The sequence below is a fragment of the Nanorana parkeri genome, unplaced genomic scaffold (genome assembly GCF_000935625.1).
Source record: "Nanorana parkeri isolate BGI_ZX_2015 unplaced genomic scaffold, ASM93562v1 scaffold1058, whole genome shotgun sequence".
Taxonomy (NCBI): Eukaryota; Metazoa; Chordata; class Amphibia; order Anura; family Dicroglossidae; genus Nanorana; species Nanorana parkeri.
Window position 1 is genome coordinate 407,080 of NW_017307326.1, and position 24,547 is coordinate 431,626.

The 24,547-nt window shown below is 46.7% G+C and overlaps 1 protein-coding gene across 1 annotated transcript in view; it reads left to right on the top strand.

Annotated features, from left to right (window-relative positions):
- The first annotated feature begins 10,518 nt into the window (after positions 1 to 10,518).
- JPH1 (junctophilin 1) overlaps positions 10,519 to 24,547 on the top strand; it is a 104,636-nt gene continuing 90,607 nt past the window's right edge. The window contains exon 1 of the mRNA XM_018567534.1: positions 10,519 to 10,956. Coding sequence (XP_018423036.1) covers positions 10,578 to 10,956 — 379 coding nt within the window. The 5' untranslated portion in view covers positions 10,519 to 10,577. The remainder of the gene's footprint in view (positions 10,957 to 24,547) is intronic.

Sequence of the window (24,547 nt, forward strand, 5' to 3'; positions counted from 1 at the left end):
GACTCCTCCCCCCTTCCCTTCGTTAGCCGACACAGCCACTAGGGGAAGGGGGGAGGAGTCCGGTGACGTCACCGGTTCTCCAAGGAACTCCCGGAAGACCCGGAAGCCGGCGGAAAGGTGAGTTCCTATCAAAATAATTTTGATCGATCAAAAAAATTAACGATTAATCTAAGGATTAATCCTTAATTTCCGCAGCCCTCATTTTACACAATGTAAATGTGAGTCATTTCAAAAGCAGTTAAAATACATACAGTATATTTACTGGTTTACCTGCTAAAAGATTTGCAATTCTGTACTGCCAAACTTATGATTGATCTATTTAGTTATTTATTTATTTATTTATTGTAGGTAGTGCTTTACACGGTGCACATTCACATCAGTCCCTGCTCTCAAGGAGCTTACAATCTAAGGTCCCTATCACATGCATACATACATACAGGGATGATTTCAACAGAGGCCAATTAACCTACCAGCATGTCTTTGGAGTGTAGGAGGAAACTGGAGTACCCGGAGGAAACCCATGCAAGCACAGGGAGAACATGCAAACTCCATGCAGATAGTGCTTCCAATACCATCTTTATGCCAATGACATCCAAATCTATCTCTCCAGTCCTCAGCTCACCCCCTCTGTCTCTTCACGTATCTCTAATCTACTCAGTGACATCTCAGCATGGATGATTTTTCAGAGGGCGTGGTGACATCAAAATGACTGTCAGTCATTTTGGTGTCACCCCTCCAATGGTGTCACCCGGGTGCAGGCCGCATCCCCTTGTGATGCCACTGTGTCACACTACTACCTCAAACTCAATCTGTCAAAAACTGAGCTTATAATATTTCCTCCTCTCCGTGTCCCCTTCCCTAACTTCCCCATCACAATCAACAACACTACGATCAACCCCTCCCATCAAGCCAGGGAACTCTGTGTTATCCTTGACTCTGAGCTCTCCTTTCAGCCCCACATCCAATCACTATCCATATCTTGCCGACTCAACCTCTGTAACATTTCTAAAATACGCCCCTTTTTCACAAATGAAACCACAAAGCTTCTAATTCACTCCCTTGTAATATCTCACCTCGACTACTGTAACTCCCTCCTTGTTGGCGTACCACTAAGCAGGCTATCATGAATGCTGCTGCCAGACTCATCCACCACAACCGTTCAGTGTCTGCCGCCCCTCTCTGCCAATCCCTCCACTTGCTCCCAATTGCCCAACTAATAAAATTCAAAATACTAACAACAACATACAAAGCCATCTACAACTCCGCCCCAACCTACATCACTGATCTCATCTCAAAATATCACCCAAACCGTTCTCTCCGCTCCTCTCAAGACTTCCTGCTCTCTAGCTCCCGAATTACCTCCTCCCACGCTCGTCTCCAGGACTTCTCCAGAGTGTCCCCCATCCTCTGGAACTCTTTACCCCAATCTGTCCGCCTATCTCCTACACTGCCCACCTTTAGACAATCCTTAAAAACCCATCTCTTCAGGGAAGCCTACCTCATCTCAACATAACTGCCTTTTACTTCCTCCAAAAACTCAATCTAAACAATTATTACCTTTTGTATCACTTGCCCCTCCTACTAGATTGTAAGCTCTCACGAGCAGGGCCCTCCTAACCCTATTTTACTGAAATGGTATTGTATTGTAACTGTACTGTCTCCTCCATTTTGTAAAGCGCTGCACAAATTGTTGGCGCTATATAAATTCTGCATAATATTAATATTAATAGTGTCCCGACCGGGGACCCCCAGGGCTGCAAGTGCCAAACACAATAAGGGGAATTTATCAAAACTGAAGCAGACAAAATCTGGAGCATCTGTACATGGCAACCAATCAGCTTCTTTCTTTCATTTTCAAATCTCAACTGAACAAACTGAAGAGAGAAGCTGATTGGTTGCTGTGCACAGCTGCTCCAAATTTTGTCTGCTACATTTTTGATAAATTCCCTTCTATGTGATTTACATATATTTTTACATAGTGTTAAATATAACACTGAACAACCATGCAGTTAGCAAACCGATTTCCTAATGGAATTCCTAATGATGCAATTCATCTTTCTGGTTGAGCGACGCAGGTTCCTTTGTCACCTGTCTGCCTCCAGCCTCCTCACTGGACAGAGAATCTGTACCGCCATCTCTGTCCAAATCTTTTGATCTGCTCCAAAGATTGGTTTTACCATGCTCACATTCACAGTGAACAGGGAATCTTCCAGTCTACATTGTTTTTAGTGTTGTGCAAAGCCTTTGTGCACTATCCCATGGCAACTAATTCACTTCTCCTAATTATACAGATTACTACTTAAAAGCTGATCTTTCAAGAAATGGAGGGTCCTTCTTACAGGCACCTGCCCCCCACCCCACACACACACCCTTTGCCCAACAAACAATGTTTGAAATATAGAACTGCTAAGAAGTCATTGAGAGTTCCCAGCATAGTACAGAAATTATAGTAAACATTAACTCTACAGACCGCCTCCTTAAAGAAGTACTTGGGGCATGTACAAAACTAGTCTGTGCAGTGGGGCTACCCCCGCACTGCAAGGGCTGAGTACTCGTTTTGGTCTAAGGTCTAAATGAAAAAATATATATTCACCCGAACCTCAGTCTTGCGACAGTGAACACTCACCTCTCTCCCTCTCCGCCCCGGCTATAGAATGTCTCTTGGCATCCTCACGTCAAATGCAAGTCAATGGGTGTCATGATGTCACAGATCCTTAGACCCCGTTCACATTGAGCGATTTATCGCGCGGTAATTCCCGCGATATCGCGGCAAATTACCGCGCGATATCACGCTCCAATGCAATCCAATGGGGCAAAGGGTCCTGCTGTCGCGGGTCGTGTGTTGCTACAGCAGGACCCTTTTTGGAGCGGATTTAGCCGCGATTCAAGCTTGCTCAATGCAAGCTTGAACGCGACATTGCGCGGCAAATCTCGCGATGTCGCGCAATATGCAAATCGCGCGACAAACGCGCGATTTGCATATCGCGCAGTGGGAACGGGGCCTTAGACTGCTGGAGCCTGGGGGAAAAGAGGCTGTGGCACTGATCTAGCAGCCAGGGAGGACCAAGGTTTGGGTGAGTATATCTTTCCTATTTCTTATTATTCTTATCCCCACACACACACACATCTGAATTGCGGAGTTCTTCATCCCCCAGGCTGCTGTAGGTGTTTAAAATTGACAAAGCTGTGCGTGGCTGCAGTGGTGTATTTTGGTTTTGTGCTGCCCTAAGCAAGACTAAACTTGCCCCCCCCAATCTAAATGTGCCCCACCCCTTTGTGTTTAAGACATTTTGCATAACCTGTCAGTTGCAGGATACAGAGCGCACACTGTATCCAGCTTCTGACGGGTTGCGCTATTAGGAGTGCAGAATACCACCAGCTATAGAAGACCACAAATCCCAGCAATACATTATACAGCAATGCAGAATATTATAAAGCTACATACTCTGTGTTGCTCCAGGGTCTCAGGTGGGCTGTGTCACATCTCAGGGGGGTTGTGCAAGCTATTAGGTGGCTGTATGGGGTCTCTGGTAGGCTGTGCGGACTCTCGGGTGGCTGTGTGGGGTCTATGGCGGGCTGTGTGGACTCTCAGGTGGCTATGCTGGTTCTCTGGTGGGCAGTTTGCACTCTCAGATGGCTATGTCAGTGTCAGAGCACAATGAAAACCAGACAAGCAAAAGGTGCCAGTTAAAATATGTATTAAGAACAGTGTCGTAGGAGCAAGCAGAATCATAAACCGGAACGAGCCAGAGTCAGGAGCCGGAGTGGGAAGTCATCCAAGCCAGGCACACAGAGATCAGCATCATCAGGAACAAGCCAGGAAATCAGCATTGTCAGGAGCCAGACAAGACCATCAGCCAGGATCAGGCCATAGGCAGCAGCAAGCCCACACCAGGGCAAGTTCAGACTTGACTGAATGGTGTGACATCATCACTCAGAGACAGGAATCTCCCATCTGACTCACTCAGATGATGCTCTCCTGTCTGGCCATAAGAGGGAGCCTGGGAGTAGAGAGCAACATTCCAGACTCTGCTCAAGCAAGGAAGGAAACAGGTGAGTAAAATGGCAGCAAAGCCAGAATGCTGCAAACTAGTAAAGTCAGGGTGGAACCCTGATATTGGGGGTCTGTGCAGACTCTCAGGTGGCTATGTGGGATGGGTGGAATGTGAAGTAGTAACATGCAGTCCCTGTTATTACTGGTAGAGGCAGGTGGCCCTCAGGTGGCTCAGAAAGGACCAGAGAACAGTCATGAACCCTCTTATCTGGTTGGCAGGCGATTTATTACTCTGTAAGCCGCTGATCCAGCCACATGGTGGGCTGATGGTGTCCAGTACGTCTATGAGCTTCCCGAGTCCCCGGCTGTCACTATTATTGAAGCTCCCAGTACTCCTCGCCATCTGGCAGAATGGTGGAAGGCACCCTGGGGAGGTGGAGAACAAAGCAGCACGCAGGTCTGAGGCATAGGTAGGCTGTCCATAGGGGGTCACACAGTGGCCAGAGGTAGATCAGGACATTTAGAAAGGTAAAGTCCGGTGCCGACAGTGAACCATTCATGTCTCAGGGTCTGATGAGAAAGCCGCAGCCATTCACTGTGAACGGCTGTGACTTCCTCTTCAAACGCTTAGACATGACCTGCACGAGCGTCCACAACAGATCAGGAGCTTTTACTCGTAGTGTCCTGCGGAGATTTCTGGGCAGATCAGGACATGTTGACCGCACCTACACTGGAACATTTCTATCCTCATCACTCATTGTCTCCTCTGCCTAGGGGCGGCGGTTTTTGCCGCACCCCTGAAAAAAGCCGCCCAAGGCAAATGCCTAGTTTGCCTCGTGGTAGATTCACCCCTGTGTGACTGTCACCCATTCGCATATCATTTGAAAGAATCTGTGAATGGAGGAGAGGGAGAGAGAGAGAACACACTTGGCTCTAGTAGTTCCCATAGCCTTGTATATTTAGTGAACTAAATTTAGTTAAACTCGGATATTACTGACTGGAAGGGAATTCCACATTTTTAGTACTCTCACAGTAAAACAACCTTGTGCAGTCTAAGATTAAACCTCTTGTTGTGCCCTTGTGTCATCAATAGAGTTATCCATGTAAACATCTTGTATTGTGGTCCCCATTAATGATTTTAATAATTGCAATTAGGTCCCCTCTTAAGCGCCTCTTTTCTAAGGAGAACAAGTTCAATTTCTGGAGGCAATCTTCATAACTCAGGCCTTCCATCCCCTTTATTAGTTCTTCTCTGAGTTCTTTCAAGTTTGAGGACATCATTGATCTATTGACCGTGGTTGCAATGCTTTATTGCCTCCTATGCAGAAAATCAAGTGTGCATGTTTTTCTTTTAAGTGTTCATTTATGATTATTTTTTTTTATTTTTTGCAAAAGGTATAATTGTTCTTGTAGAGTTTTTTAAGCTATTTGTGTTTGGGCAGTGGGGGACTGACAGTAAAGCAGACATTTTATTTTCAGGGAAGGCCTCCTTTAATCGGTATTACAAGGTGGCTTAATCAAATCCAGAAATGCTTGTTTGGAGAGATTGGATGGGCCTGAGGTAGCGGAACCCTCACAAGGTACATACCTGCCTTTTTTATACGTGTGAGTCTTGAGCAGAGGATGCATTTATCTTGGAATCTCTCCTCCTCCCTGTAACTGATCACAGTTTTTAATATGACTGGCTAACCATGATAGCAACAAATGATGACTGCGTAACCTGACAATGTCTAGTGACATTTGAAAGACCCATATAGTAAATCAGAATGACGGGGTTATTCTTGAGGGAGTCCTCAGCGGCATTCAGCTATTCCCTCACTGCCGTTCGGCCCCTATGAGAATAGGGGCGAACGGCAGCACGTGAGCTGCCGGAGCTTTGGCTCAACCGATTCAGATATTGGATCAGCTGATTCGAATTCCCTCTGCACGTCGGCTCAGCAGAACATGCAGCGCATGTTTGGCTGACCGAAAGCAGCCGACGTACGGCTGAAATCAGCCGTACTGAGCCGGAGTGAATAGCCGAACGTCGTTCGGCTCACTTCACTTCGTCTAGGTTAGTCACTTGGCTGCTTTCAACAGCTTTGTGAATAACCCCCTATATGTTTTGTGTTGAGATAAGGAATAACTTTATCACTATTCTAAGGGGCATATATCTATCCTCATTATTCCTTGTGTTCAGTGTTTTACAGCTCCGAGCTTTGAGCTATAAAATGCCCAGGTGTGAAGGGGGACTAAAGCAGGATGGGGGTATACAGAAAGGCTGGGGAGTGGTCACACAGGGCCTACAGGTATACCCTGGAAATAAAGCATGGACTGCCTTTTCATATAATACAGAAGCTGGAATGCCTTGGAACGTCTTTAAAAGCAGAACAGCAGCCAATTGCATCAGATTTTTTTGGGACCATGCCAGGTTTTGAGGGATTCCCCTGACATTTTTTGTTTCTAGAAATGCCCCTAATTCTCTTTTTCTCATCTCCTTCACAGTAAGGAATTCATGGCCTAAACTTACTATAGACGGACAGATTTGTCCCTTAGAACAGGGCTCAGGTTGGGGACCACTGCCTTAGAACATTGATCAGGGAGATGTGTAGTGCTGGGCCCTGATGCTCTGGGTCATACAGCTCAACAGTGATGTCAGAAGTGGTTCCCACCTTCCTTCCATCTTAAATCTGCCAAGTTGTGCAGAGATTTTCCAACAGCTAATACATCTCTGCATGTTATAATTGTGACGTACAACTAGCCCGAACCCGTCGTACGGCAATCACACGTGACTATATGTAGTTCTGGACCGAGCAAGCCGTCACAAGGACGTGGCGATACCACTCTCAGCCTCACCCTGCACAGAGATTTCATCATTGGTTGCTAAGATGCTCTTTGGCTGCACAACCAATAGTATCCCAGCAACCAATGACACTATGCAGCCGACAGTATCCTAGCAACCAATGACACTATGTAGCCGACAGAATCCTAGCAACCGATGACACTGTGCAGCCAACCGAATCCTGGCAACCAATGACACTGTGCAGCCAGCAGCGTCCCAGCAACCAATGACACTCTGCAGCTGACAAAATCCTAGCAACCAATGACAGTGCAGCCAACAGCATCCCTGCAAACAGTGACACTCTGCAGCCAACAGAATCCTAGCAACCAATGACAATGTGCAGCTGACAGAATCCTAGCAACCAATGACACTATGTTCCAGTGCATTTCAGACCAGAGAAAATGAGACAAGCATTATTTTTTTTGTGCGGTCCATAGGGATATTTGGATGCTTTTTTGGTCCAGGAACAAACTGTTCTGGTCTGGACATGGTGTGAACAAGCCCTTAATAGGAAGATTGCCCCCCCCGCCCCATAGACTTCGGTGGGGTTCACTGCATAGTTCACAAACTTCCGGCAAGATTGTCAGAAGTATTCATGAGCCGAACCCAGGATGATTTGCTCATCCCTAATCAGCAGAACTGAGATAGAATAAAGGATGAAAGTTATTTATTTACCCAAAATGTCAGTTGTTTATGACACACAGGCAATAAGATGTCATTTAATGAAGGCTTACTTCTAATTTACAGTGTTAAAGTGTTAACAAACCCTTATTTGTTTTTGCATGTATCTACTGCTAACAAGCAGTAGATATATACAAAACGATTAAAAAAAGAAAACTTTTCAAAAGGTAATACCGCATGCTCGCTCCCTCCCGAACATCTGAAAATTTCTCGGGCGGCCGCAAAGGATCTTGGCCGAAAACATGTGCAGTTCAGATGTTCGGATGAGAGATGAGGGGAGACACAAGGTAAGTCTATGGAGCAGCGTGCACCCGCACAGACTCCGTGTGGCATGAGCGAAGAGGAGGAGAGGAGTCAGCGCTGGATCAGAGACCCGCACCAGCGTTGGAGGGACAGCTAAAAAGGATAGGAAAGAAGAACATGAACCACTCACGGGAATGAGATCTTGCAGTGTGTATGGGGGAGATGTTGGGTTCCAATCCCCTGTATCCGGGGGGCCAGTCCCCAGTGCCTGGGGGGAATGCCAGTCCCCTGTGCCCAGGGTTTCAGTCCCCTGTGTCTAGGGTAACAGTCCCCTATATCCGGTGTGCTCGTTCTCTGTGCCTGGGGTTTCAGCCCCCTATCCACAGGGTTCCAGTACCCTGAATCTTGGGTGCCAGTTCCCTTATGAACAGGGTTCCAGTGCACTGTATCCGGGTTGAAAGTCCCCTGTGTCTGGGGTTCCAGTCCCCTGTAACCAGTATGCCAGTCCACTATGCCCAAGGTGCTTCTCCTGTGTCTGGGGTGCCAGTCTCTTGTGCATGGGTATCAGTCACCGGTGCCCGGGCCGGGGTGCCAGTCTTCTGTGTCTTGGCTGTTAGTTCCCTGTGCCTGGGATGCTAGTCCCCTGTGCCAGGGCTGCTATCTCCACCACCACCTGATGCCTTGTGTTCCAGTCCCCAGGGTGCCAGTTCCCTGTTCCGGGAATGCCAGTCCCATTTCTGGGATTCCAGTCCCCTGTGCATGGTTATCAGCAGGGGCGGAACTACCGCCGGTGCAGCTGCATCAGGGCCTGAAGCTGTGGGGGGGCCCAGTGAGTGGGGCACCCCGCCCCGGTGGAATATGGGGGCAGTGCAGAGTCCCGGGGCCCCGCACTGCCAACGGGCTTCTCAGCAAGGGGACGGGTCCTGTGACTCACCGCTCCTCTCCCGGCCGCATCCCTAGTCACGGGCGGCGGGAGAGAAGTGTGTGTGTCACATGCCCCACACCCTGCAGTGCACACTGTCTGGCCGGCATGCTGTGGCAGCTGGTCTGGTGAGTACGAATGAGGATCGGGGGGGTTAGAGTGTAACTGCACACCGTGTGCTGTTATTTCATCTAATTAGAAAAATGGATTATAATAGGCAACATTACACAGTAATGTTGCCTATTATAATCTATTTCTCTGATTAAATGATTAGACAGGGCCGCTGTTTTATCAAAGTTTGTGACTACATTAGAATGTGTGACCGGTCACGTGATCACACATTTTACTGTAATCCCGGCCAGTTTTTTGGCGGTGGAATGTGTGACCGCCAATAGGTCAAGCATTCCAATGCTTTGTCACCTGTCCCGGGGGCCCTGAGTCCAGTGCGTCCCGGGGGCCCTGAGTCCAGTGCGTCCCGGGGGCCCTGAGTCCAGTGTGTCCCAAAGCCCTGAGTCCAATGCGTCCCAAAGCCCTGAGTCCAATGCGTTCCTGCGACTTTAGCGACTGTCGGGGAGGGTTGGTGGGTATCAGTGTGATCCGCTCCCGCGCACCCCCTTCCCTCTTGGGAGGGGGGGCCCCCAAGATGAAATCTTGCACCAGGGCCCTTTGTTCATTAGGTCCGCCACTGGGTATCAGTCCTCTGTGCCTGGGATGTCAGTTCCATGTGCCTGGGATGCCAGTCCCCTGTGCCCAGGGTGTTAGCCTTCCCTGATGCCAGTGTCACAATCCCCTGTATCAGGGGTGCCATTCCCCTACGTCCGAGGTGTGTAGTCCCCTGTGTCCGGGGTGTTATTCCCCTGTGTACCAGTCCCCTGTGTCCGGGGTGTGTAGTCCCCTGTGTACGAGTCCTTAGTCCCCTGTGTACAAGTCCCCTGTGTCTGAGGTGTGTAGTCCCCTATGTACCAGTCCCCTGTGTCCGGGGTGTGTAGTCCCCTGTGTACCAGTCCCCTGTGTCCAGGGTGTTAGCCCCCTGTGGACAAGTCCCCTGTGTCCGAGGTGTCAGTCCCCTATGTCCAGGGTGTTAGTGGCTTGTGTCCGGTGTGTGTAGTCCCCTATGTCTGGGGTGTTAGTCCCCTGTGTACAAGTCCCCTGTGTCCGGGGTGTCAGTCCCCTATGTCCAGGGTGTTAGTGGCTTGTGTCCGGTGTGTGTAGTCCCCTATGTCTGGGGTGTTAGTCCCCTGTGTACCAGTCCCTTATGTCCAGGGTGTTAGTCCCCTGTGTACCAGCACCCTGTGTCCGGGGTGATGGTGCCCTGTGTGTCAGTCTCCTGTGTCCGGGGTGTCAGTCCCATATGTCCAGGGTGTTGGTCCCCTGTGTACCAGTCCCTTATGTCCAGGGTGTTTGTGCCCTGTGTCCGGGGTGTTAGTCCCTGTGTACTAGTCCCCTATGTCCAGGGTGTTAGTCCCCTGTGTACCAGTCCCGTGTCCTGGGGTGTGTAGTCCCCTGTGTACCAGTCCCCTGTGCCCGGGGTGTGTGGTCCCCTGTGTCCGGGGTGTGTAGTGCCCTGTGTTCCAGTCCCATGTGTCCCAGTCCCCTGTGTCCAGGGTGTGTAGTCCCCTCCCCTGTGTACCAGTCCCCTGTGTCCGGGGTGTGTAGTCCCCTATGTACGAGTCCCCTGTGTCCGGGGTGTGTAGTCCCCTGTGTAGCAGTCCCCTGTGTCCGGGGTGTGTAGTCCCCTGTGTACCAGTCCCCTGTGGCCGGGGTGTGTAGTCCCCTGTGGCCGGGGTGTGTAGTCCCCTGTGTCCAGGGTGTGTAGTCCCCTGTGTCCAAGGTGTGTAGTCCCCTGTGTAACCGCTCTGACCGTCCCTTCTCCGAGGACCCCCCTCAGCGCCCAGCACACCCCGCAGCTCCCCTGAATGACGGGCGGACGCTTTGATTTCGACGATGGCGGCACTTATTGCGGTGGCTGGGAGGATGGCAAAGCTCACGGGCACGGCATTTGTACGGGCCCCAAGGGGCAAGGGGAGTACTCGGGCTCCTGGTCCCACGGCTTCGAGGTAGTCGGGGTTTACACCTGGCCCAGCGGCAATACCTATCTGGGCTACTGGGCGCAGGGCAAGAGGCATGGGCTGGGCGTGGAGACCAAGGGCAGGTGGACGTACCGTGGCGAGTGGTCCCATGGTTTCAAGGGACGATACGGGGTCCGGCAGAGCCTATGCACCCCGGCCAGGTACGAGGGGACGTGGAGCAACGGGCTGCAGGACGGGTACGGCATCGAAACCTATGGAGATGGAGGTAAGTGACCGCTCAACATGACTCTGATCACCTGTCATGTCCCTTACCAGGTCCCCGATCACCTGTATGTCCCCTACCAGGTCTCTGATCACATGCATGTTACTTATGTCCCTTATGACATGCATGTCCCTAAACACCTATGTCACCTACCAGGTCCTGATCACCTGTATGTCACTTATCATGTTCCTTATGAAATGCATGTAACTTATGATGTCCCCAATCACCTGTATGTCACTTACACAATATGTCACTTATCATATTCCTTATCACCTGCATGCATGTCACTTTCCCATCATGTGACTTACCCATCATTTTTCTGCAATATACTGGCTATCATTTCCCTGCATGTCACTTATACATTATATCCCTGCATCACACTTACATGTCATGTCCTTCCTCCTCTGCATGTCACTCATCATATCCCTGCATGTCACTCATCATATCCCTGCATGTCACTTATACATTATATCCCTGCATCACACTTACATGTCATGTCCTTCCTCCTCTGCATGTCACTCATCATATCCCTGCATGTCACTCACTCATCATGTCCCTGCTCATCCTGGTGTCACTCACACATCACGTTCCTGCTCACCTGCATGTCACTAACTTATGTCCTTATCTGCATATCACTTACACATCTTGTCCCTGCTCATCTTCTTGTCACTCATTCATTCTCTCCCTGCTCACCTGCATGTCACTTGCTCATCATGCCAGTCTGCTATGTACCAGCTGTGCCCAGCCATGGACATTACATAGTTGCCAGCTGGCCCTTCTTGACAGTCCCGAGCTTTGGCGATTTGTCCCTGGAACTTTTGTGTCTTGACATTTGTCACTTTTACACTGTGGAATGCTTTTGGTACACTTCCTATCGTGCCTTCCAGTCTTCTCTGTAGTTACTCCTTCCAGTCTTCTCAGCTGTTGTATACAGTAGTTGTGATGGCGGCAGGATACAAATGTTATCATAAAAGTATGTCATATAAAATATTCTATCATTAGTGTATTGCATTAGAGTTTACAAAACAAGGAGTAACTACAAATCACCCCAAAAGTTGTCAGGTAGGAGCTTGTCAAGTATATGGATCACCCTGTGTGCCCGGACGGGCATTCCATAGTTTTGAATTGTTGCCACTAGACAGTGATCACCTTTCCTTCACCTCTAATGTTCATTTATGTTTTCCTATAGAGCGATATGTAAAATAAAATGATATATACCGGTAGTACTGATTGCTGGATGTGCAGTGAGGAGGTTGTAGTGCACTGTGATCCTCAGGTCTCGTTCACACCTAGGCGTATTGCATATGCGCGTCTGTCGCGCATTTTTTACCGCGATTCGCGGTAAAAAAAGTTGCGCGACCGTCGCGCGTTTCCGAAGGCTACTTGGTTGTATCCCAATGGAAACGCGCAACAAAACGGCCCAAAGTAGTACATGTACCTTTTCAGGCGTGGGCGTTTTGTAGCGCGTTAGGGACGGGCGGAAATACTCCAAGGTGGGAACGAGACCATTGAATACAATGGGATTTATATTTTTGAGCGTTTTGTAGAGCGTTCGTCGAGCGTAGAACGCGCTACAAAACGTTCAGGTGTGAACGAGGGCTGTCAGAGACAGTCCTCATAATTTGCTGAGGTTGATGGCTTCCGCAGCAAAGTATCCCATGAAATGATCCCTATTGTGTCATCAACCATGTGTGTCATTCATTATGCCATCCAACCATTGTGCCAGCTATCTCATCCAGACGGCAGCATTAATTTTTTCACCTCGTAGTAGCATGAGATTAATTCGGTTTTAATAGATGTCTGTTTTGAAAACATTTTAATCAGTTTTACAGGAAAGGATCCAGTGCACAAAAAAATAAGATAACAAGATAAAAAAGTAAATAAACAAATGAATTTCCAGGTAGTTGAAGCCTGAGCTGAAAAGGAAGGTTTGCAACAATGCTTTTTTTTTCCTGAAGGGGTTAAATGAGCTTCCGTGGTTGAACTCCCACACAGATTATGATAAATCATCGGGTGTCACCTTCAGGTAACACAAATGGTCGGTTTTCTATGGGCAGTGACTCCACTTTTGCTCCAGTTTTGATAAATTCCTTCGGACAGTCGGGTTGGAGTCCAGACACGGAGGATTCATATAAATGCAGTAGGGGGCCTCAGGGTCTGAGAATTCCCTGCAGACGCAGAGCCCGAGTAGAGATCATTAGATGGAGCCGGATAGCAAAGATGATCCGACTTGCAGCTACAGCAGACACCTGTCATGGAATTCTTTCTTGTATTCACAGCTGAGAATAGGAGAGCTACAAGTTGTCTGTGAACTACATCAGCGAGCTGGTCAGAGGATATTAAACGTGTTCTCCCTACACTTCTTTTTAGCATCACTGGCAGATCTAGGATGGATCAGAAAAAGGATTTGTTTGTTTTTGCTAGTATATGTTAATGGACGGAGATTAAGGGCCCAATCACACCACATCCAGATCATCTCCAGACCAGATTGTTTCTGGACCCAAAATGCATCCCTATGCTATTTCTGGCCTCTGTTCACACCAGCGCAGTCCGTTCCAGACCAGAAAAATACTGCTCATCCTATTTTGTCTGGTCTGGAACGCATAGAAATGCATAAAAACGCATAGACACGCACTGGAACGCACCTGTAAGACCATTTTAAGGTTAAAAAAAACCTCCAGAAGCTCAGTAGGTCGGCTCAGTAGATCGGGAGGTGAGCGAACACATACCGGGTTCGCTCACCTCTCGATCCTGTCATGGCTCTCTGCCGTGACAGGGGAGGCGCTGGATTCCCCTCTCCGATCTGCCAGCGCTGACTGGCAGAACGGACGGGGGAGGGGGCGGGTACAGCTGGCTCTGCCTATCTAGATAGGCAGGGCCAGTTGTCACTCACGCAGCTGGGTGGATCCCGACGTCCAGGTGGGGATCCGCTCCGGCTGCGGCGTCTCAGTATACCGCGAGCTGTAGCTCGCGGTATACTGAGCTTAGGGTAACGGGAGGACGCTAGTTTGTGTCCTCCCGTTACCCTAAGGAGAACTATGGGGAAAAACACTGACCCCATAGTTCTCCTTTTAAGCAGGAGAGTAGAATTGTAAAAATGTGCTGTATGGGGTTAATAATGGCCACAGACTTAAAGGAGAACTATGAGGTGAGTGATTTCCACTCATCCTCATAGTTAAAGTCAACCGGTGACAAAGAAGCTGTCACAGGTCGGCTCTATCAATCGGGAAGTGAGCAGAAACATGCCGCCGATCCGCTCACTTCCCGATCGTCTCCCTGCAGTGAACCAGCTAGTATATGTCCTCCCGTGACCCTAAAGAGAACTATGGGGAAAAACACTTACCCCATGGTTCTCTTTTACACTGGTTGAATTTCGGCTGGGTCTGCAGGGCCAGTGTGTGGCCCTGTCTGCACCCCTCCGCTCAACAAAAACTGATTTTTTTCAACTGACTTTTGTCACTTTTGTCAAAAGAACCGGTCCGAAAAGTTTTGGCCGAATACATTAGGCCAGCAGGGGGATTCCTTCCTCTGAGCTGTTTGGCGTGGATGGAGGAATCTGCGAGATTTCAGGCTGAATGAAAAAAATGTATTAGTGTAAGGGCAGGCTTATAGTAAGACCTTTGAGGAAAAAAAAATGGGTGTAGGCTAGAGCTTTTAACCATGATGTGCTAGTATACCCAGCATATTGGCAGATTTATCTGCCAAACCAATCCCCTCCAGAGCTGCATGTCTCGCTCGTCGGTGCTTCCACCTTCACCCATATCTTCCCAGTTTTGAATCTTCGGCAGCTTAATTGGCCGGGCCCCAATGATGTAACTCTCGTTTGCATACTTCATCTCGGCATGCCAGGTCTGTGCACTGAGTTATGCATGTGCATTGCTGAATGGCAACAAGAAACTTTAATGGCAGAAGGGACTAAGGGCCCATTCACACCTAACAGACACTATTGCACAACACACCTAGCGTGTGTTACTGTGCTCTAGGTGCCTTGCCATTCATTTGAATGACACCTCAACGCACCTCCTGGCCATTGTGGTACAGTAATAGAGTGTGTTGCGGGGCAATAGTAATGCACTGATTACTTTTTTTTACCATGCATTGTGGTACTGCACATTGCACTGCGTTGCAAGGCGCAGCAGTGAGGAGGTGCGTTGGGGTGCCGTTAAAATGAACAGCAACGCAATGCACTAATGTTTATTTCATTGAAAGAACGAATCCTTACAGAAATCCCTGAATGGACAGTTTGATCAATAAATGATCATTTTCACTTATGTGGAACGATTGGTCAGAGTGAAAAATACAATTTGAATTTGACCAAATCAATAATTTTCTTGATTACATTGAATGTTTTTGAGAGAGAGACTTTTTTGAAATAATTGAATCAATAATTGATTGTTCATTTAGCGTTGTCTTTATATGTATGGAGAGCAGATAGGCTGTTATTTTCCCTTAGTTTAGTAAATGTGGTGAAAATTCACTTTGTAAAGAATACCCAATCACGTTCAAGGAAAAAAATTAAATAAAAACAGGATTTTTGCCTGCACCGCAATGTGTTTTAGTGTCATACTTTCAATGGACTGAAGCTTGGCTCTCCCCAGAGCGTAATAGGGTCAGAACATCAGTCGGCTTTTAACTGCTGTGTGTGTCCCTTTGGGCAGAAGTAAAATGATCTTCAGCTCCTATTAAACTGAGTTGATTGTAGATCCATGATTATCACAATGACCGTATCCCATATCACTTTCATTACAGGTCATTGTGCTGGTGAAGATCATTTACGTGAGTTGTGATGGTATCCATCTTGTTACTACAGAAGCCAATAAAACCTTTGCAGCTTAATACCGGTTATAGGGCAATAGGTATATATTGGGCCACTGGTGAAATTTCTCTTTACTGTCTGTCCTAGAGGTGCAGCAGGATGTCATTGTAACTCTTCCTGGGAGCAGAGCAAACCCATCCTTTGACACTTGGCATGAGAGCAAGAGAATTTTCCCATATTAACTGTTGGAGCCCATTTATACCTGCTAGTTGCAGTAACACATATGTTACAACAACACATATTACCTTGCAGTACCATTTCATTTCAATTTCAGCAAGGCAATGGACCACCAATGCACATGCAGTGCACCACACTACAATGCACAGTAACGCACTGTTGTGCATTGTGGTGTACCGCAATAAAAAAAGGTGCATTATTTTTATTTTTTTGACCATTCTGGTGAGTTTGGCAGCCCATTGATGTAAATGGGACACATTTACACAACACATGTTAAAGAAGAACTATGAGCTGAGTGAAAATTACTCAACCTCATAGTTCGAGCCGACGTGTGACAATGAAACTGTCACACGTCTGCTCAATGGATCGGGAAGTGAGCGAACACATACCGTCGCTCGCTCACTTCTCGATCCTGTCCCCGCAGAGAGCCGTGACTGTCACGCAGGGGGCGGGTACAGCTGGCTCTGCCGCTAGATAGGCAGAGCCAGCTGTCAATCACGCAGTTGGATCTCGACAGTAATGTCGGGATCCGTCCCGGCTGCGGCGGTCTCAGTTACACGCGGTTTACTGAACTTTGGGTCACGGGAGGACGCTAGATTGTGTCCTCCCGTGACCCTGGGGAGAACTATGGGGAAAAGTCCTGACCCCATAGTTCTCCTTTACGTTCAGTGGATACTTCAAAATCCCCAACAGGCAAAATTAGTGATCAATAGTATTTATACATGTAATTAGCTCTGTGCCCTCAATTTAGTGCATCGAAATTAAGGCCAGAAGATATCTTTGGACTTTAAAAGGCTTACAACCAGCATTTTTACCAGTATGTCTCTTGGATCTGCAAACATATGAAGTGTTGCGTGAAATCTACACATGTTGGTGGCCTTGCACCCTGGGCTGAGGTAGTGTTCACCTTCCTGGTGTTGAGCCTGTCCATAGGAATGCCAATTTCTTCATCTTCCCTCTATCATGTCTATTAGCAAAGCATTGTCTCTGGGTACATGAAAACAGGAGTTTGCTGAACGTTTTTTTCCCCTAAAAGTGTTTTGTATTTTTTTATTCTGTATTGTTGTTTTTTTTCAGACATTCATATGTGTGATTTCTCCTTTTTTTTAAAACAAGCTGCTTTCAAGAGCATTCAAATGCATTAAGGAAATTGTTAAAAACAAATAGAGAACATTTATTGAGGGTTATAAAAACAATGATAATATGGCAATAATAAAAACTGACATTTGTTTCAAACTATTTCATCCGTTTTAACTCTGCTTTAACCTCTTTGTGACCCTGATACTACTTAAGTACAAATGTAAAGTGGCCCTTGCTGCGACAACATTGACTCACCTTGCAGCAGGGAACTAGGAATGTGCGCCTGTGTGTTCCTAGTTCTCAGAACGGCTTTTATTCAGAAAAATTAGTCATAGCATCATTGTCAAGTTATCTGATGCTGCTTAACATTGTCTGGGCATCTAAGCTTAAAAAAACTCTGCAATCATGGCATATGAGTAGGTCATGTCATAATTACTTCTCCATGGGGTCCCTATTTACTGGTTACAAGTTGAAGTGTGATACACTATTGGATGTGTTTGACCTCCTATTAGGGTGTTTGTTTGAGAGTTCCCTAAAGGCTTCAATAAAACAAAAGTCGGGTACACATGGTTCGGAATGCGTACCCTGCCTCTTTCGGCACCCTTCTGCCTGGTATCCCTCGATCAGCTGAGTGAAGGAGCCGGTTGGAAAATTCTCAGCTGAACAGAGCTAGCAACTGCCAGCCGCTGTCAGAATACAATGCAAACAGCTCATAAGCATTGATGGAGGAATCGGTTCTATTTTTTGTTCCGCTCAGCCAACAGGTTGTGTACCTAACCTCACTTAACACACATAAAATCTGAAAGAAGAAAAAACAGACTGCTGGACTTAAGCTGGCCATACACTGCTTACATTTCTGCCAGTTCATCTGTGGGTGGCCCTGTCAGCACCACCCGGCATGACAAATGTCAGTCGACATTTGTCAATGGTGCTGAATGGAAAATTGTCGGACGAACAGTGCTTTGTAAAATCAGATGCAGTCACTGTTCCGATATTCAGCAGCTGCAGGGTCCTGCTGGCTGTTGCAGGTGGCAGAGAAGTTTCAATGTGCCCATACACCTTACAACCATCGCAAGACTTTTGTCTTGCGATGTTTGTAAGCTAATTAAAAGCTTGTACGATCTGCCCATCTTGGACAGGCAGATCATACTTGCGATCATCAAAAGCCCGCCCCCCTGAGGGCGGGCTTCCGATGACTGCAATGCTGAACGGGCAGTGTGTGCTTGCGCACACGGGCCCGTTCGGCATTTGTCTCCCGAGAACGGCACTAACCCACCAACAATCGTACGATTCTCGGCGGGTTTTCAAGCCTGCACGGGAGACAAAAGACGTGCGACCGTACAGTAGAAAAGGTTGCACGTCTTCCATACACCTTGCGATTATCGTACGATTGTGGGATTTCCTGTGATTATCGTACGATAATCGCAAGGTGTATGGGCACCGTCAAGGTGGCCATACACTGCACAACCCTTGCAAGACTTTTTTATTTGCAAGAAATTGCCCATGTAGGCTGTCACTACATGGGCAATTTTACCAGTTTATTAGCAGCAACTAATCAATAGGAGTAACATAGTTAGTTAAATATATGAAATAAGTGGCTTCCTATTGTGTAAACTTCCCAGATTGCATGTGGTAGTGGTTAATCTCCAGATGATCGCACTGTGCTTCAATCGCTTGCAACTGATTGCTACTTGCATAGCTTACACCAATAATGCACCACTTGCTTATCTGTTTGATTGTTCACTACCCCTTCTGATTAATTGCTCGTAATTTTAGTGCAGTCATTGGGCTACTATAGTTCTATCCTTGTAGGAACATTGAGGTTTTCATTAGTGCACCATACCAAAACCATGTCTCCTTTGCTCTGGGTCTACTGGTCTAGCAGCAAATGTTCCCACTGTTGAAGCCAGGTCCCTTCTGGGAACACGATGGATAACTTCCAGAATAAACCTGAATGCTTTCTGGATGTTTTTGGGGTAGCAGGTGGCAAGTGATCATGTTTCTTCAGACTCCGCACAGGCTAATATTAAATTTTACACAGCATTTTTGGGATCTAAGCACTCGCCTCCGAGAGCGCTGCAAGGAAATGTGCAGAAATGATTGTAGTAACAGTTTACTGGTGATCACCAAAATACCACTATTGGGCTTATTAATCTATAAACTGATCAGAGTGTGAATTCAATAACCTATAGCAACCTACATTCAACATTTAGTGATCTCATTGAATCTTCAGTAAATGGCTATGTGGCCAGTATGAGTCAGCGTATGCTGCTGTGCTTTATGGAATAAGCTCCTTTGTAGTCTGTGTATGGATGAAGCTGCACAATGCACAAAGAATGTTTGTAGCCAGCTTTAAAGGAAGATGAGATGATTAGGGCACAGCAAAGTACAACAATGTGCATCACTAATACATGCTGATACAATTATTTACATCTAGCCAAGGCTGGACAGATCATAGGAGGCGGTTAGCCGACGCTCCTTAAAAATGACAGCTGGCGCCCAACTTTTACGGTTTTCTCTAGTTGTCAATGGAGTTGGCTCCTGAAAAATCCTGCTGGCTCCTGGATTAGGCAGACCGGCTCCTCTATTCCATATTAATTTGTCCACCCCCCTTCATTCAGCTGAACTCTTGCAGATGTACATTAAAAATGTAAATACCATAGTTAGTCTAACCCCACCTGGTGCCGAAGCTAGCCGAGGGATCGGCCGAAGCTACGGCCAGATCCTTCGGCAGCTTTGTGAATAGACCCCTTAGTTTCATTAAGACCACGCTGTCTTGTTGGCGATGAACGTCCAGTGCTGAGATTTCAAGTTTCGGCTGCAGTACTCTGTTCGCAGTTGGTCGCTCACTGTACTCCATCCACCATTCAGAAAAGGTCTTGCATTCTTGTTACAGGATGCAAAGCATTATGTGGTTGACGGAGGAAAGATTGTTACGTTCATCTGTACCTCCTCCAACCACAGAACGCCTTGCATTTAAGTTTAGTTTTGGATGGTGTAGGATATTGTAAAACCCCTGTCAAGTTTTTTTTTTTTCTTCACTTTCTGTCAAAAGACATAAGAGGAAGTGAGCGTAAATCTCTTCAAAGTGAGGGAATTTGTCTTTTAAGCTGGCCATACGCTGGTCGAATTTCAGCTAAGTCTAACTGACTCAATGACTTAACCAGTGTGTGGCCCAGTCAGCCCCACTTCATTTAAAAAAATAGTATATGGGTCGGTTGACATTTGCCCATGGAGCTGGTCTAAAAATTCTTGGCTGTACAGTGACGGCAGCCCATTAGTTAGTCACTGTTCAGATATTCTGACAGCAGCACACCTTAGACTGTCACTATACAATAGCCTGGAGGGAGGATTCCCCCATCCACACTAACTGCATGATGAGGGTATTGAAAAAAAACACTCACAATATGGCCAGCTTCATAAGAGAACTATGGGGTAAGTGTTTTTCCCCATAGTTCTCTTAAGGGTCACGGGAGGACCCTCCCGTGACCCAAAGCTCAGTATAGCAAAACAAACGACAAACGCACTCAACAATTTGTTACCAGTTATACAGTAAGGTGCACACGAAATGGGCTTTGAACAGTAGAACAGTAGAAAGGCATCATGGCACACTCACAAACTAGCATGTAAAACAACTTGTCTCACCACTAAGGACAATGACAGAGGTTTGGATACACGTCTTCTGCATGTGCTCCAAGATGGAGACTCTCATAGTTACAGCTCGCGGAATACTGAGAGCGCCGCAGCCGGGACGGATCCCGACATTACTGTCTAAATCCACCCAGTGGCACGAGTGACAGCTGGCTCTGCCTATCAGGAGGCAGAGCCAGCTGTACTCGCCCCCTCCCCGTCCATTCCTCCACTCAGCGCTGGAGGATTGGAGCAGGGGGAATCCAATATATAAAACCGTATATACACATATTATGCTTTGAAACATTGTATTGTATGCTCAGCCAGTTGTATAAGACTATGCAGCTTTCATTTCCTGTAAATGCAGCTGTATTCATGGAGTGACAATTAGAAGTCTGTTGGAAGAGATCAGAGCGCTCAATCCCACAATGTGCAGTATTTTACCATTCAGACAAATAACTTGTGTCCCTAAACAGGGGATGATTCAGATGAGGATGGCATGCTGGTACTGGTGTCATTCACAGGACTCGTCTTCGTGACTGAATGCTACATTACCTGAAGTGACATAAGTGTCTGCTAATCATATTTTGCACTGAGAATGTTTTCAGTTTCTGTAGTAGCTTTGCACAGTGCGAATCAAGACACCAAATGTGTTTTTTTTATACGTTTCCACACAAATAAACAGCATGAAATAAAGATGTCGATGTTTTCACTTCAGGATCACCATTAGATTAGGATAGAGCAAGGGTAGGAAACCTCAGCACACCAGCTGTGGTGAGACTATAAATCCTGTCATGCCTGTGCCTCTGAGGACCATGCCTTTGGCTGTCAGAGTTTTGTAGTGCATTATGGTACTTGTATTTCCACAACAGCTGGAGTGCAAAGGTTGCCTATCCCTGCATTAGGGTGCACATACAAGTTTGTAACCATATGTGCAAAATCTTTAGCTATTTATAATAGTTGTGACTTGAAGGAGAACTATGAGGTGAGTGCTTTTCACTCATCCTCCTAGTTCTAGCCGACCTGTGACAATGAGACTGTCACAAGTCGGCTCAGTAGATCGGGAAGTGAGCGAACACATACCGGCGTTCGCTCACTTCTCGATCCTGTCACAGCAAAGAGCCGTGACAGGGAAGGGACTGGATTCCCCCCTCCCCGCTCCGATCCTCCAGCGCTGACTGGCGGAACGGACCGGAGAGGGGGCGGGTACAGCTGGCCCTGCCTCTGGACAGGCAGAGCCAGCTGTCACTCACGCAGCCAGGCGGATCCAGACATATTTGTCGGGATCCGTTTCAGCTGCTGCGTCTCAGTACACCGCGAGCTGTAGCTCGCGGTATACAGAGCTTAGGGTGACGGGAGGACGCTAGTTTGTGTCCTCCCCTTACCCTTAGGAGAACTATGGGAAAAGCCCTAACCCCATAGTTCTCTAAGTAAGATCATCCACAGGGTAACCAAGGCAGGAGCTTAGGACTCATGGATGTCAATGGGGGGCCTGCTACAGCCTTCGTGCTCTTACAGTACACCAGGAACATTTGGTCCAAGTTCTTACTGGCTTGTCCCTTCACAACGGAGGATGTACTTGTAGGTTTTTGGCATCTAATGGGGTGAGCCATGTAAATGGCACTAATCTGTGCCTATCGCAGGCCTTATCCATGTCAATCAGATCGATGGTGGGCCAACATTGCTACCTTGCCTAAAGCCCAGTAATGCCTTTATCTCCCTCTTGTTGTTGGTCTTCTATATTTCATATTGTGTCCTTGAAGCATGCTGGTGTATATATTTTGAACATAAAGAGCACTGAGAGGCTCAAACTTAGTTTTTTCCAGCTAGCTGGAAAACGTCAGTGCCTCCAGCAATGTTCTCTTTTAAATCAAGTGCAAGTTGTTCCTTGATAACAGTTTCCATGGTGCCTTTGACAGGCATTCTCACTCTTGCTCTCTTTCTGTTGGCAATTGCACACTAAGCTCCTCTGTGCAGCGACTACGCAACACATTTGCCACACATTGACCATATCTGATTATGTGATTTGAAATTGGCTTGATTAGCTCCAGTGAACAATGTATAATATATACACATTTATGCAGTTACGAGTATCAACTGCAGCAAAAATAAGTTTGGTCTTTCCCCTTGTGTAGTTAGGGGCCTGCACCTCCATAAATGGGATTTTTTTTACAGTTCTCACTAAAGCTAATGGCACATATTAAGCAACATATTACATTTCAGCTGCAGTCACTGTATTTTCCACTACACTTTAATCATCTTGTATGTTAGTGCAGAACTAAAGCTAGAACCTTTTTTTTTTTTCCTGTCCGATAGTCTCAACAGGAGGCAAGAGGATATCCCTAGTGGTCAGCATGGTCACCAGAACTAGTGTCACTTTCAGTGATAATGGTCACCAGGACAAATAGGTTGAATCTACCTTGGGGAAAACGGGGACACAAACGGCAATTAAAACCTGTCAGGTGTTCTAATCCCTCTCCACTCTATCCAAAACTTAAAAAAAAAAAAAAGTTTTGGCTTAATTTGCACTTTAACTGCTTGGAAAAGCATGGTGTGCATAGTTTTATGCATTCTTATAACTCTCTCATTGAAGTCTACGGGGCCAAAAATGCACCAAAAGAAACACCTGTATCTTTTGCCAAGTCACACAGAAGTGCATTGCATAAGTGTGCAGGGGTCCATAGACAAAACATTCTAAGCGCTTGGGAGCGCATGAAAAGTGCTTGTAATATGCGTTTTAGCGCATTACAGCTCCCACCCCCTAGCAACCTATACTTTGCATATACATTGATCAAAAACATGACAAATGCATGAAAAACATGCTAAAAATGCATGAAAACACGGGGCAGAAGTGTGAGTGGAGACTAAGCGGTTCATTTATAGAGGTTTGCACAGCATTAGCCCCCCTAGATGGAGTTGTAGGGTGTAGGAATTTCCTATACTTTTATAAATTAACCCCTTGGTGTTTCACAGTAACCAGTGGCAGTAACTGAAGAAGTGGCTTCGATAAGCAGTGAAACTTCTTCAACATGGCAGAACAAGTCCAGCTGAATGTGACGAACTACTACCAGCGAAAACAACATCTAGAATTGCATTAACATGATCATAAGCTCATATGAGAATTTAGTGATTGGTAAAGATTTACTTTAAATGATGAACTAAAAAGCATTCTGACATATTGGGATTTGTTTTCTTTTAAGAGTTTTGGTTTGAAATATTATTTGAAATTTATGTATAAATTACGTATCCAATGCAATCATTTGTGCGATATCGCATGGAAAACCGTGGGGGCTGGGAAGTAATGTTTGCTATAATTAACTGTCTTTTACTTTGCTGGCAGATCTCATTATCATTTGTAAACTAGACTAGATGGACAGGACTGTCCTAAGAAATGGGTTCAAGATCTCAAGGCTTGGGTGGTACATTGTATGTTAATGCACTGTCTCCCCATTCACACCTAGGCTTGATGTAGCTTGAATGGCTAAGCGCTTCAGTGCTCAGCAGAAGCTTTTCCAATGACACCTGTTCATATCTGGGGATCCTGTTGCTTGTAGCAAAACTCATTTAGCCCCATGAAAGTACATAAGCCTCTTTTAGAGCAACATCAAGCGTCATGGCTCTAATAGACTTCAATGGGTGAGCTGAAAAGTGCACTCGAACAACCAAAAATGCACAGTAACACAAGTTGTCAAGCTTTGTTTTTCCTAGTAGCTAGCTTTTCATTGGCTAAAAATAAAAAAAAAGTTTAAGCATAGAATGCTTGTAAAAACACCCCAAGAAACCCCAGAGGCGCTCAGCTTAAGAGTGAACGTTGCCTGAGCCTGTCTCTTATCTCCACATTGCCTTCTATTCATAGCAATAGAATCTGCCCATGGAGTCCTATGCATAATC